The 14145-nt window shown below is 45.7% G+C and overlaps 1 protein-coding gene across 1 annotated transcript in view; it reads right to left on the bottom strand.

The window, feature by feature from the left end:
* Positions 1–9201: 9201 nt before the first annotated feature.
* sbno1 (strawberry notch homolog 1 (Drosophila)) overlaps positions 9202–14145 on the bottom strand; it is a 132165-nt gene continuing 127221 nt past the window's right edge. Inside the window, exons 30-31 of the mRNA XM_059994549.1 lie at positions 12287–12480; positions 9202–10824 (exon numbers count right to left, since the gene is read on the bottom strand). Of these exons, the coding sequence (XP_059850532.1) occupies positions 10682–10824; positions 12287–12480 (337 nt within the window). The 3' untranslated portion in view covers positions 9202–10681. The remainder of the gene's footprint in view (positions 10825–12286; positions 12481–14145) is intronic.

Raw genomic sequence — 14145 nt, 5'->3', positions numbered from 1 at the left:
CTTTGAGTAAAGAAATACCCCCTCGTGTTTCCCTTAAACTTCTGCCCCCTAACTCTCAAATCATGTCCTCTAGTTTGAATCTCCCCTACTCTCAATGGAAACAGCCTGTTCACGTCAACTCTATCTATCCCTCTCAAAATTTTAAATACCTCGATCAAATCCCCCCTCAACCTTCTACACTCCAATGAATAGAGACCTAACTTGTTCAACCTTTCTCTGTGCTGAAACCCAGGTAACATCCTAGTAAATCGTCTCTGCACTCTCTCTAATTTATTGATATCTTTCCTATAATTTGGTGACCAGAACTGCACACAATATTCCAAATTTGGCCTTACCAATGCCTTGTACAACTTTAGCATTACATCCCAACTTCTGTACTCAATGCTTTGATTTATAAAGGCCAGCATTCCAAAAGCCCTCTTCACCACCCTATCTACATGAGACTCCACTTTCAGGGAACTATGCACAGTTATTCCTAGATCTCCCTGTTCCTCTGCATTCCTCAATGCCCTACCATTTACTCTGTATGTTCTATTTGGATTATTCCTGCCAAAATGTAGAACCTCACACTTCTCAGCATTAAACTCCATCTGCCAAATTCTTCAATGTTTGACAATTGCCCTCAGCACACCAGTCCTGGTGCTGAGGAACCAAATGTTTCCTCAGCACCAAAGCCTCCCCCCCAGTTCAACACATGGATGAACAACACCTCTTCCTACCACCCACACCTGCACATACCAACTGCTATCATCCCGATCCTCACCTCCCTCAGCCCACTTTCCACCAGCTCCCCACTCACCTTCACCACTGAGCCGGTGAGAAGGGCTGTGGGGAAACGCAGACACGGCAAAGCACTGGGACCGGATGGAGTGAACCCCAGGGTCCTGAGGGAGTGGGCTGAGCACGTGTGTGGAGTTCTTCATCGTTTTCTCCAATCTGAGTCTCACCCTGGAATGGGCCCCGACCGCGTGGAAAACGTCATGTGTGGTCCCGGTACCCAAGAAGGGCCAAATGAAAGTCTTGAACGACTACTGTCCAGTGGCCCTGACCTCCTACATCACGAAGACCCTAAAGAGGCTGGTCCTGGCTCACCTCTGACCCCCGGTCAGATCAGCTCTCGATCTTCTGCAGTTTGCCTACGAGGAGCATATTGGAGTCGACGATGCTGTCATCTACCTGCTGAACAGAGACTACTCCCATCTGGGTAAGCAGGGCAGCACTGTGAGGGTCACGATTTTTCTATTTCTCAAGTGCCTTCAATACCACACGGTCCTCATTGCTGGGGGAGAAGCTCCATTCAATGCGAATTGGCACTCCCTTTGTGTCCTGGATAAATGGACTACCTGACTGGCAGACCACACTTTGTGCAGCTTCAGGGCTGTGTGTCAGACATGGTTATAAACAGCACTGGGGCCCCACAGGGGACTGTATTGGCTCCCTTCCTGTCTACCCTGTATACCTTGGACTTTAAATACAACACTGAGTCATGTCATCTGCAGAAATTCTCTGATGACTCAGTAATTGTTGGGTGTGTAAAGGGAGGATGGGAGGATGAATACAGGTCCCTGGTGGAGGACTCTGCCAAATGGTGCAAGCTGAATCATCTGCAGCTCAACCACAGTAAGACAAAGGAGATGGTGATGGGCTTTAGGAAGACTGAGCCTGCACTGCTCCCTGCTATTGATGGTGAGGACGTGGATGTGGTGAGGACCTACAAGTACCTGGATGACAGACTTGAGTGGAACACCAACACAGAGGCTGTGTACAAGAAGGGCCAGAGTCGCCTCTACTTCCTGAGGAGTCTTGAGGTTCTTTGGAGTATACAGGCCTCTCCTTCACGTGTTCTACCAGTCTGTTATCGCCAGTACAGTCTTCCATGCGGTGGTGCGCTGGGGCAATGGCATCAACATGGGTGATGCTAACAGGCTCAATAAACTGATTAGAAAGGCTGGCTCTGTTATAGGAGTGAAACTGGACACCTGGAGGTCGTGGTAGAACAAAGGACCCTACGGAAAACCCTGGCAATTCTGGACAATGATTCTCACTCTCTGCACGCCAGCTTGGTAACACTTTTAGTAACAGACTATGATAACTGCGCTGTTCCAAAGAGCATCATATGAGGTCATTCTTACCCTCGGCCACCAGGTTCAGTAATGAGTCAGCCTACAGCCAGGGAAGCGATGGCCCCCTCCTGTTAGACTGCTTGAGGTAACTATTTTGTATTCTTTCTGCTTCTCTTCTAAAATTTGTACATTTGTATATCTGTGCACTTGTAATGCTACTGTGATGCTGTAATTTTCTTTGGGATCAATAAAGTATCTATCTGTCTAAGTGGAAAGAGGGTCAATTTCAAGTTCCTGGGTGCTGACATCTCTGAGAATCTGTCCTGGGTCAACATATCAATGCAGTTATAAAGAAGGCACAACAGTGGCTGTATTTCATTAGGAGTCTGAGGAGATTTGGTCTGTCACCAAAAACATTTCTACAGATGTACCACATTCTAACTGGCTGCATCACTGTCTGGTATGGGGTGGCTGCTGCACAGGATCTAAGTAAGCTGCAGAGAGTTGTAGGTTAGTCAGCTCCATCACGGGTACCAGCCTCCACAGTATCCAGGATATCTTCAAGGAGCGATGCCTCAAAAAGGCAGCATCCGTCATTAAGAACCCCCTTCACCCAGGACATACCCTCTTCTCATTGTTACCTTTAGGGAGGAGGTACAGAAGCCTGAAGATACGCACCCGATGATTCAGGTACAGCTTCTTCCCCTCCGCCATCCAATTTCTGAATGGACATTGAACCCACGAACACCACCTCACTACTTTTTACTTTCATTTTTGCATTACTTATTTAACTTAACATTAAAAAATATATATTTACTGTAATTTACAGTGATTATTATTATGCACTGCAATGTACTGTTGTTGCAAAATGACAAATTTCATGGCAAATGCCGGTGATGTTAAACCTGATTCTGAGTAAGACATGCAAACGGAGGTAGATTGTAAAGTCGAGAGTCTATCTGATGGCACGAGGGAATTGTGGGGAAGAAGCGGTCCGAGAGCATGGTACATGCTTTCAGGCTAACAGGAGAGGGGGTGAGAGAGTGTCCACGGTGCGGAAGATCTTTGATCATGCCAGCACAGGCGGAGAAGTTACCTGATGAAGGGTCTCAGCCCGAAACGCCAACTGTTCATTCCTCTCCAATGATGCTGCCTGGCCTGCTGAGTTCCTCCGGCATTGTGTGTGTGTTGCTCCGCTGTCCAGCATTTGCACAATCTCTCGTGTTGATGTCACACCAAGCTGCTTGTGATCTATCAACTCTGACCTGATCCCAAAACTCTCTGTACTCACTTTCAAGGACTGTACAAGTCATGTGCCGTACTGGGTATTATTTATCTGTTTAGTTTTGTGTTTGCTCGGTTTTGGACTTTGGTACGTTGGCACTTTGTCAGTCTTTGCTCCTGTCTAGACTTTTGTTGACTTGGGGAAACAGCTAAAGACCCCGCAGCACGTCGTCAAGATCAGCCTGAGACAAGACATCCTCCCGGTCTCCGAGGCAGCAAAACATGTCACCCTGATGGTGCTGACTGGAGCGTCTGGAATTTACCAGACACGAGGAGCTGGTCAGCGACTGTCAGAGGCAGGGATGGAGGGCAAAGTGCCCGTCTGTGGGAGCGGACTGCCGGAGCTCCACTGGACGATCTCTTCACAGAGACTTCAGAGTGTTGGGCAAGGAGGCAGAGAACCATCGGCAACATCACTGAGACAGCAGATGCCTCTGGACGAAGAGAGCCAGTCCATGGGGATCTGCAGTACATGCTTCCTGAGCACAAGTTGTGGCCGGATCAACCACCGCTGGGTCTCCAGGGTGAGGGTGCCCGATACTGAAAGACCCGAAACACCCGGTCACCCAACCAGGCTACATCAGTGCTGATGTGATCCGAGTATGGTGAGACATATTCTTCACATCACTAAGCTGGAGCTAGTGGTGATGCCCAGGAACAGACTGGCTGACGACAATGAACAGTGTGGTGACAACTGCAGAGACATTTGACAGCCCGGAAAGACGGCGACTGGGATGTGGGGGGGGGGGGGGGGTTAGCAACTCAAACCTCATGAGATGTATTTTTCAAAACATTCTTTGTTCTATTGTGAATGCCAGCAAGAAAATGAACCTCAGGATAGTATATGGTGACATATATGTACTTTGATAATAATTTACTTTGAACTTCGATACGCATCCAGACAGAATGCTTTCTGAAGTTCAAAGTAAATTTATTATCAAACTACATATACAACCCTGAGGTTCATTTTCCTGCGAGCATACTCAACAAATCTATAGAATAGTAACTTTAACAGAATCAATGAAAGAGCATACCAACTTGGGTGTTCTACCAAGTGCAGAAGACAACAAGAAGTAAAAATAATAATAATAATAATAATAAATAAATAAGCAATAAATATCGAGAACATCAGATGAAGAGTCCTTGAAAGTGACTCCGTTGGTGGTGGTAAACATTGGTAAAGGTCCACAGGATGTCAGATCTCTCCAGACGCTTGCAAAAGTTGAGGCTCTGGTGAGCTTTCTTGGCGTCAGCGTGGTTGGACCATGACGGGCTACTGGTATTCAGATGTACCGGTGAATCCTCCTGCGGTCGTTGTCGGACCATCCACAGTGACCATTCTCACTGAGAATCCACGTGGTGAGTGAGGCCGGATCCCACTGTCCATACAAGCTGTGCTCAGCTGGAGTGAGACCAGATCTTGCTGACCATCCACTCTGTGGTCAGTCTGAGCCAGACCGGATCTTGCTGACCATCCACTCTGTGGTCAGTCTGAGCCAGACCGGATCTTGCTGACCATCCACTCTGTGGTCAATCTGAGCCAGACCAGATCTTGCTGACCATCCACTCTGTGGTCAATCTGAGCCAGACCAGATCTTCCTGACCATCCACTCTGTGGTCAATCTGAGCCAGACCAGATCTTGCTGACCATCCACTCTGTGGTCAATCTGAGCCAGACCAGATCTTGCTGACCATCCACGCTGTGGTCAGTCTGAGCCAGACCAGATCTTGCTGACCATCCACTCTGTGGTCAGTCTGAGCCAGACCGGATCTTGCTGACCATCCACTCTGTGGTCAATCTGAGCCAAACCGGATCTTGCTGACCATCCGCACTGTGGTCAATCTGAGCCAAACCGGATCTTGCTGACCATCCACACTGTGGTCAATCTGAGCCAGACCGGATCTTGCTGACCATCCACTCTGTGGTCAGTCTGAGCCAGACCGGATCTTGCTGACCATCCACTCTGTGGTCAATCTGAGCCAGACCGGATCTCTCTGACCATCCACGCTGTGGTCAGTCTGAGTGAGACTGGATCTCTCTACCTCTCTGTTAGGGAGCCCGCTTGCCACTGACCCACCGAGAGGCCCGCGCTCTTCTCCAAGCTGACCCTGGCAGAGGACGCTGCTGGCAGTCTCGGATCCTCTGCAAGTTGACCGGGTTGGTGACCGTGAGGAGGATGTCATCAGAGTAAGCTGAAAGGACCTCCATGATAGTAATAATCATAGATTAATTTGAATTTATTCACTGTCTTGTAAGTATTCAATGTTTGTACTTTGTGTATTTTTTGTGTTAGTAAACTTTTATAGTTTTGGAAAACAAAGACTGGATCTCACTGACCATCTATGTTGTGGGTCAGTCTGAATGAGACCTGATCTCACTGACTGACCACATTATAGTTGGTCTAATTGGCCAGAAAGTGCTCCGCAGTCAGTCTTACAGCAGAGAACTGGGTCCTTCAGCCCGTCATCTTCGCTGACCTTTCTGCCCATCCATACTAACCCCATTTGCCCACATTAGCACCATCTCATTCAGGAGTTTAAATGCAATTTAGACATCGTGTCTAACGCCACCACTTCCTCTGGGAGTGCGTTCCAGATATCTGTCACTCCCAGAGCCACACTGCATGGGAGACAAGCCCTTTCCCGTGCGTGGGACTGGTGAACGCCAGTGCGTGTTAACCCCATCTCCCAGCACTTGGTCCATCCGTCTCAGTGTCTGGGTGTTTCACAAAATCATCATGACATTAGTAACTCTGCTTCCATCACTGTGTCTCCGACCCTCGTCCCTCATCATCGTCAGGAGCCAGAACAGTCCCTTCACATGCAAAACCCTGTTGATCATCGTATCCTGTGATCCTTCTCTTTGTCAGTGAGTGTGGATGTAATTTGGGGTCCGTTGTGTCTGCCACAATCTCCTGGTGGTCAGCCATTTCATTTCCACGTCCCCTTCTCGAACTGACTTGTCTGTCCGTTGTCAGGTCACGGCCAAAAAAATTAAATGAAGAACATGTCATATTGTGAGCATTATGTTATCTAACTTCTCCCTCTGTTCGTTTTTGCGCCTCCTGATCCCACCAGAAACACACTCCTCCCTCTGGGTCCCTTCCCCTTTATCCATGGTCCACCATCTCATCCTATCAGATTCCATGTTCTTAGTCACTTTGTTGCTTCACCTATCACCTGCCAGCTTCCTACTATCTCCTTCCAGCATCCACCTATCACCTGCCAGCTCTCACTCAACCTCATGACATTGACTATCTCCCCCTTCTGGAAATGAAGAAACGTTTCTGGCCGGAAGTGCTGACTGTCCGTTCTCCACAGCCTGATCGACTGAGCTCATTCAGGACTTCTTGCATTGTTCCAGAATTCCAGCAACTGCAGTTTTGTGTCTCTTATAAAAACACAAGTCACATAACTCCCCACATAAACCTTACTCTGATCTATCAAATCAGAGTCCTTTATTAGTTGACAGAAACAGTTTATGTTATTGGCAAGGAGTCTTAAAGTCTTTATTCTTGTGTAGGTTCATCTCAACTTCTGCTTATCATTGAAAACTAACTTGCTGCTCATTTTGTTGCTGGTGCTTAGGGCAGCAATGAAGTTTCTTAATCTGTTTGTTCTTGGCCACTCATACCATTGAGAGCATCCTGACAATTTACATCTTCCTTTGGTATGGGAGCAGCCGAGCATCAGACCCTATGTCCCTACAAAGGACTGTGAGAACAGCTGAGAGGATCCTACCATCCACTGGGAACATTTATCAGGAGCAATGCATACGTAGAGCTCTTAGTATTACTAAGGATCCCACCCATCCATCCAGTATCCCCTTCAACTTTCTAACATCAGGCAAGAGACTGCAATGCATAAAAAACAAGAACGGTCAGAATGGGAAACAGTTTCTTCCCTCAAGGCTTCTCAAGTCCCTGCTGCATTGTATTCAAAATGTCACCAGATAATTTGTTCTGTACCCTACAGTATTTAATTTATGCACTTTATGCATAATTCATTTGTAGATTTAGTTCTTACTTTCACAAGTTATTGTGTGTTATATGTACTACTGTGCTTTACACCCTGGTCCAGGGAGACATCTTGTCTGGTGGTATACAGGTATCTAGTTAAATCTTGACCTGAAAGATGTAGGATTCTTCATTGCTGTTTCGATAAGTTTATTTTGACCAGTCAGGGTTGTTAGACCTGAGCTGAACCCCCTGAACCTGGAAGTTTGGCAGGTTCGTTTGGCATGAGTGACCTTATCAAGAGCCAAAGCACAAGGCAGGCCAACAGAGCTGTCCGGGTCATCAAGGCACACAAGCCTCCAAACCCCACAACAAGGATGTGGTCCCTTCAGAGGACATGTTTCAGAAGGGCAGGAGGAAACAAGACTGCTGCTGGTTGTAGAATGTACCTTTAGCTTTTTCTTTTTTTTAAAACTAAGTTCAGTGGTTATTTTGGGGGAGAGAGAGAGACAGAGCAGTCGAAGCCAACACAAACAATTTAAACCAGAGAACTGTGAACTGCAGGTTTTTTCAGTGAGTTTGGGTGGGACTACAACTAGAGGTCATGGGTTAAGGGTGAAAGGCAGAAAGGCAAAAGGGAGCATGAGGGCAAACGTCACTCAGAGGGTGGAATGAACTGCCAGTGCAAGTGATGGATGCAAATTCAAATTCAATGTTTGAGAAGTTTGGACAGGTACATGGACAGCAGGGGTATGGAGGGCTATGGCCCTGGTACAGGTTGATGGGAGTAGGCAGTTTAAATGGTTTGGCACAAACTAGTTGGGCAGAAGGGCCTGGTTCTGGGCTGTACAGGTGATACTGTAAAAGGCAAAAGCAGGCAATCATACTCGTGGAGAAGCCCTTAAATATGATGAGAACCAGTGGCCCTGGAACTAGGGCTAGAGTTAAATTGCAGAGGCAACACACACACAGTCACTCAGGGATGGACACACTGGAATCCAGCCTGGCTCCTGCCGGCCTGCTTTCTCATTGGTGCTACTCTCCATTGTTCACTCCCTGGCAGACAAGCTGGATTGCCTTTGTCCACGGCCTACATAGCACGAGATGAAGAACTGCTGTGGGCTTGATCTTGCAGAAACATGGCTCCAGGACAATAGCCCACATTCCACCAATGTTCAGGCCATGACACTTCAGGGATTTGGGCTAATATTCTGACTGTTTCTGCTGTTGTAACTATATGTGCTGTGAGTGAGTGTATGCACTGTGTTTTGCACCTTGGCCCCAGAGGAAAGCTGTTTCATTTAACTGTGTACATGTGCATGGTTGAATGACAATTAAACACGAACGTCCACCCCACGATCTCTTTGACGCCCTACTCTCAGGCAGGGGAAACCATGGTGTTAGAACAAGAACTATTAGGACGGGAAACAGCTTCCTCCCCCAGGCCGTGAGACGACTGAACTCCCTGCCACCATGCATCGAGTGTCAGTAGTGCGATACACTTTTAACTTGTATCGTAAATGCACCTCATTATTATTACTGTATGTTGTGTGTGAGAGTTAAGTGTACTGTGTTGTACACTTTGGTCAGGAGGAATGTTGCTTCGTTTGGTGGAATACGTGTGTACAGTTGAATGAGAATGAACTTCAACTCGACCAATCACACCTGAAAAATGGTGACAATGTCCAAGTTTCAACGATTATTCCCTCCCAAGTTGACAAATGAGGGTGTTTCCCCCACACAGCTCAGGGTTCTGACACATCGCCAGTTTGCAGGAAGTTTCTGATAGCACCCTTTGTCACGTTTTTTGTTCAGTCAGTCTCACACACTTACACAGCTGTCCTGTGTTCTTCCTATGGATATGCACCCAGCTTTTAAAAATTATACACCAGTTTCCATTAATACAATATGATTTATTAACAGCTTCCTGCAAGAGTCCTGTGTCTCGCAGTAACTTATTGTTGACAATTCTAAACTTAAATATACAATTATAAACAATTGAGTATCACCAGTAGTGCAACTTGAGCCTGTATGACATGGCAAAACTTCCTTCACTCTTCTGATAAAGGTTCACGAAACTATTTATAGTCAAAACAAAGAATTGGTATTGTAGCCGAGACTATACACATTTGTACAGTACAGGTTTGCTAACTGAAGTAATATAGACACTCTGTTAAATAGTTAACAGCGTTCGAACTGTGAACAGCACAAGGTCACCGCACACAGTGCAGTTGTCTCCAAAGGCTCCCTTAATATATTTGACACCCCCCCCCCCCGACTAAACAGTTGGATTCACCAGTATTTAGAATGTGCAACCAATGTTCTGGGAATCAGTGCAGGACAAGATGGACATCCTTTACTTCAACTGTGAGTTTAAGTACTTCTCCTGATTGGCAGTGGGTAAAGCTCCCACAGCCACCATGCTCCCACGCACGGGATGACCGTCATCTGTAATGTCGCACTGTGATTCATGCATTAAGTTTCTCTTGTAGAATGTTGAAGTACGTATTCTAAACTAAAGATTTGGGTAGCAAGCAAGTAACCAATAGTCGGGGAGTGATTAAATATGGAGCTGAAGTGGTTCGGAGAATTTTAATATATATATAAAAAAATCAGCAGATAATTTAAGATTGTGCCATTAAACACTGAAATACAGAACATACAATTTTTAGTTACCCAGAAATTACAGATTGGAGAAAGGAAGCATATCAACATCTTCAAAAAAACTTTATATAAAGCAATTAGAACCCACCTCCCATCAGAAATCTTCAATTATACTCCGTCTTTCTTTTTTAAATAGGCTGGGATTTTTTTTTGCTTCGTATTTACATCCTGCTCCGAGGATATAACATGTTAATTGAACCCTGAAAGTTTGTTCACTTTTAAGACTTCAGGGCCAACAAACCCGACCAGGATCACACAAATTACTGGACTGCAATTCCACTAAGCTGGAAACATTCAAAGCCACGCAGCCTCCAGCGCCCCCTTGTAACAAGCTGCAGGATGTCCTCACTGACACTACAGGACTGATGGTGAAATTCTGGGGAGTGCAGGAAATCTGCAAACTCCCTTCCATCGCTGAAGTGAAGGTGGATAATGGTGTCAAGGTGCTGACACAGATTCGGGGCGGGGGAGGTAGGGGGAGAGAGTAAAACAAGTGAAAATGTCCCTATGTGTAGGCCTTTGACGGTCACCCATTGATTAATCAGAACCCATTTCTGATTTAATTACAGGCATTTCCAGAGTTCATCAATACATCACTAATCGAGGAACCTCTTTGGAGCACGACCCTGAATTCCTGGAAACAGTGACGGTGACGTGGTGCAGGACTGTCGGTGACAGTGCGAGTGTGGTCAGGCCCAGTGCCGGTGGCCGAGACTATGTGTTACTCAGGTGACTCAAGCTCTGGGGGTGAAGCTGTTGCCACATCTGCTGCTGCTGCAGAGCCAGCTGTTGCGACTGGTCTGACGTTGACAGAATGTTCATCAGTGGTGAGACACAGTTCTGAGGAATGATCAAACCTGTAGAAGCGACAAAACCAGTGTTAAACAGTTCTAAACCAGAGCTTCGTGTTCTAAGCGCTCCACACCCAAACACCCAGTGACTGACTTTTAAGTTAAAACACTGAAGCAGATGCACCTTCTCCGAACGTTAGTGTAGACCTGGTGAAGGGTACACTGGACAACAAAGATTTTGCTTCCTGAATGCTTTTGGGCATGTCTTATGGATTTTGGGCTGATGATCTTGAAAATCACCATGAAATTTCCCTATTACACAGCCATGATCATACTGAATGGCAGTGCAGGCTTGAAGGGCCGAATGGCCTACTCCTGCACCTATTTTCTATGTTTCTATGAAAAAAGACTGCCTATATTTGTTATTTTAATTCATTATTCAAGTCAAAATAACTGATGCCAAGATTAAGGAAGGCATTTCTGTTGGTCTACAAATCAAACAGGCAATTCAAAGAACTTCTAGTGAGACCAGAGAAAATCGCATGGAATGCATTCAATGAAATTGGTGAAAATTTTCATGGCAACTGCAGAGCATTAAACTCTGTGCAGCTTGTTGACAACGTGCTTCAAGCACACAAAATCATGAAGTGCAACATGTTACTAAAGATTCATTTTCTGCATTCCCATTTAGACTTCTTCCCTGCCAATCTTGACGCTGTCAGTGACGAGCACGGTGAAAAGTTTCACCAGGACATTGTGGTCATGCAGAAACGGTATCAGGGCAACTGGAATCCATCAATGCTGCTGATTATTGTTGGACACTTTTGCGAGAAAGGCCCAAATTGAAAGGTGGCACAACGGCTATATTTCATTAGGAGTTTGAGGAGATTTGGTGTGTCACCAAATTTCTACAGATACAGTGGAGAGCATTCTAACTGGCTGCATCACCTTCTGGTATGGGGGGGGTGGGGGCTCAGAATAAGCTGCAGAGTGTTGTAAACTTAGTCAGCTCCATCATAGACACTAACCTCCATGATATCGAAAAGATGGCATCCATCATTAAGGATCCCCATCACCCTCTTCTCATTGCTACCATCAGGGAGGAGGTACAAGAGCCTGAAGACACACTCACCAATTCAGGAACACCTTCTTATCTCTGTCATCTGATTTCTGAATGGACATTGAACCCATGGATGGTTAGCTTAACACTATTACAGCACCAGTGACTGTGACTCGGGTACAACTCCCGTCGCTGTCTGGATGCTCTCCCCGTGAACCCGTTCCTCCCACATTCCAAAAGACGTACATGTTAGTAGGTTAATTGGCAGCATGGGTGTAATTGGGTGCTGTGGGCTTGTTGAGCCTGTTACTGCGCTGCATCTCTAAATTGGGGGTTCCCAACCATTTTTATGCCATGGACCATTAACCATGGTGTCCGTGGACCCCAGGTTGGGACCGCCTGGTTTAGATGAAGAAATGATAACAGTAACACTTTTCGCAGAAGGCTAACCCCACTGCACAAACTCACCTACAATCCTTTGCCCGTCTTCAGTTTTCAATCGCACAATCTGCATTTTCACATTGGTCCCACTCACTGAAGCGAGGACACCTTCCACTTTAGTCCACACACTCAGAACCGAGCCACAGAGGACGTGGTAGGTACGGCAGCGCAGCCCGATCTCACAAAGCATTCCCAGGCTCACCTTCTTGCAGTTCCCACGCCTGCGGAGAAAGAGCAGGAAAACAATGAACAGCTCTGCTGCTGAAAAGCCAGAAACAAAGGCACCTCTGGCTCAGCTCCTGACGGCTCTCACTGCACCAGTATCATCAATCCTGTCCTTCACGGACACCATCCTCCACCGTGTGAATTCAATCGCAACCCTTATCCCACTAACAGAGATTACAAAGCTGATAAATTAATGACAATATTAATCAGATGGATTGATATTTGCCAACCCATCATACAGAGGCTGGACAATAATTCTCATTTCTTACACAGCCACCAGTAGCAGATGAAAAGTGCAACCCTTGTAAATGGGGGGAGGGGGGGTAACTAAATTAAAGCAGGAAAATAGGGGAGAGAACATTTCTGAAACTTGAAAACCTGTACCCAAAAGCCTCCTAATAAAAATTAAAGGTAAGAGAAATAAATGTTTCCCTGAAATTAAACTCTTGCCCCAGGGCGGAAATGATCAACACTGGGACACAATTTTAATGTGATAGGTTCTTGATTAGTCAGAACGTCAAGGTTACGAGGAGAAGGCAGAGAATGGGGTTGAGAGGGAACTGGAACAGCCACGATGGAATAGTAGTCTTGATGGGCTGAATGGCCTAATGCTGTTCCAATGTCTCACCCCATCCTATGAACTCACTTTCAAGGACTCTTCATCTCATGTTCTTGATATTTATTGCTTGCTTATTATTATTTATTTTTGTATTTACAAAGTTTGAGGTCTTTTGCATGCTGGTTGTCCATCTGTCCTCTTGTATGTGGTCCTTCTTTGATTTTATTGTGTTTCTTCGTATTTACTGCGAATGCCCATAAGAAAACGAACCTTGGGGTTGTATATAGTGACATATATGTATTTTGATGATAAAATAAAATTTACTTTGAACTTTTGAAATTTTTATGGTCTCAGAGGGCCATGGACACTGTGCCACTGAGCACCCACAGTCCTTGATATCTATTACAGGGGTTCCAAAACTATTTTATGCCATAGAATCTCACCATTAAAGTAGGAACCTCTGATCTAGTATACGTGAACTGAGTGGGAAAATGGAAATGGTCTCGGTACAGGAACAGCCATGATCTTTGTTTTGAACAATGATGAATCCTGGGAATCTCATACAGCAAAAGCTTCCCTCATTACTCTAACATTGTACGAAGCCTGTTCTTGAAGAGGGGATTCTACAAGCTACACAGTACCGCATGAGAAGACGCCAATCGTTGAGTGCATGATGTCTGTGCTTTGCTCCACCAGGTGGCAGACAAGGCTGCTCACATCCACTGCAGCAACACGTTAACCATTTACCTTCAAGTGCCCAACTGTCTACAAACACCCACCAATACACTAAATGTTATGCATCACCTTGACACAGTAAAACATCCAGATAATGTTCGCTATCCTTGTGCCGAAGACTCCACAGAACTACCTCAGTGTGAACCAGACTTTCAGTAAATATTGTTTGGAACTGATTTACACAATATCAGCACATTTCTATTTGAGACTGAGAGCAGACACTCCAACACTGCCTTTGATTTCAACGTGGCAAACAAATACCTTCAGATATCCAGTGTTTATGAGAGTGTAATATTAACATAATGAAGGATTTGATGGAGGGATTATAGATGATTTATGAAGGAAAATTAACCTAATTATGGATTAA

Source organism: Hypanus sabinus, chromosome 18 (genome assembly GCF_030144855.1).
Source record: "Hypanus sabinus isolate sHypSab1 chromosome 18, sHypSab1.hap1, whole genome shotgun sequence".
Taxonomy (NCBI): Eukaryota; Metazoa; Chordata; class Chondrichthyes; order Myliobatiformes; family Dasyatidae; genus Hypanus; species Hypanus sabinus.
This window is presented reverse-complemented; position numbering and strand designations above follow the sequence as displayed.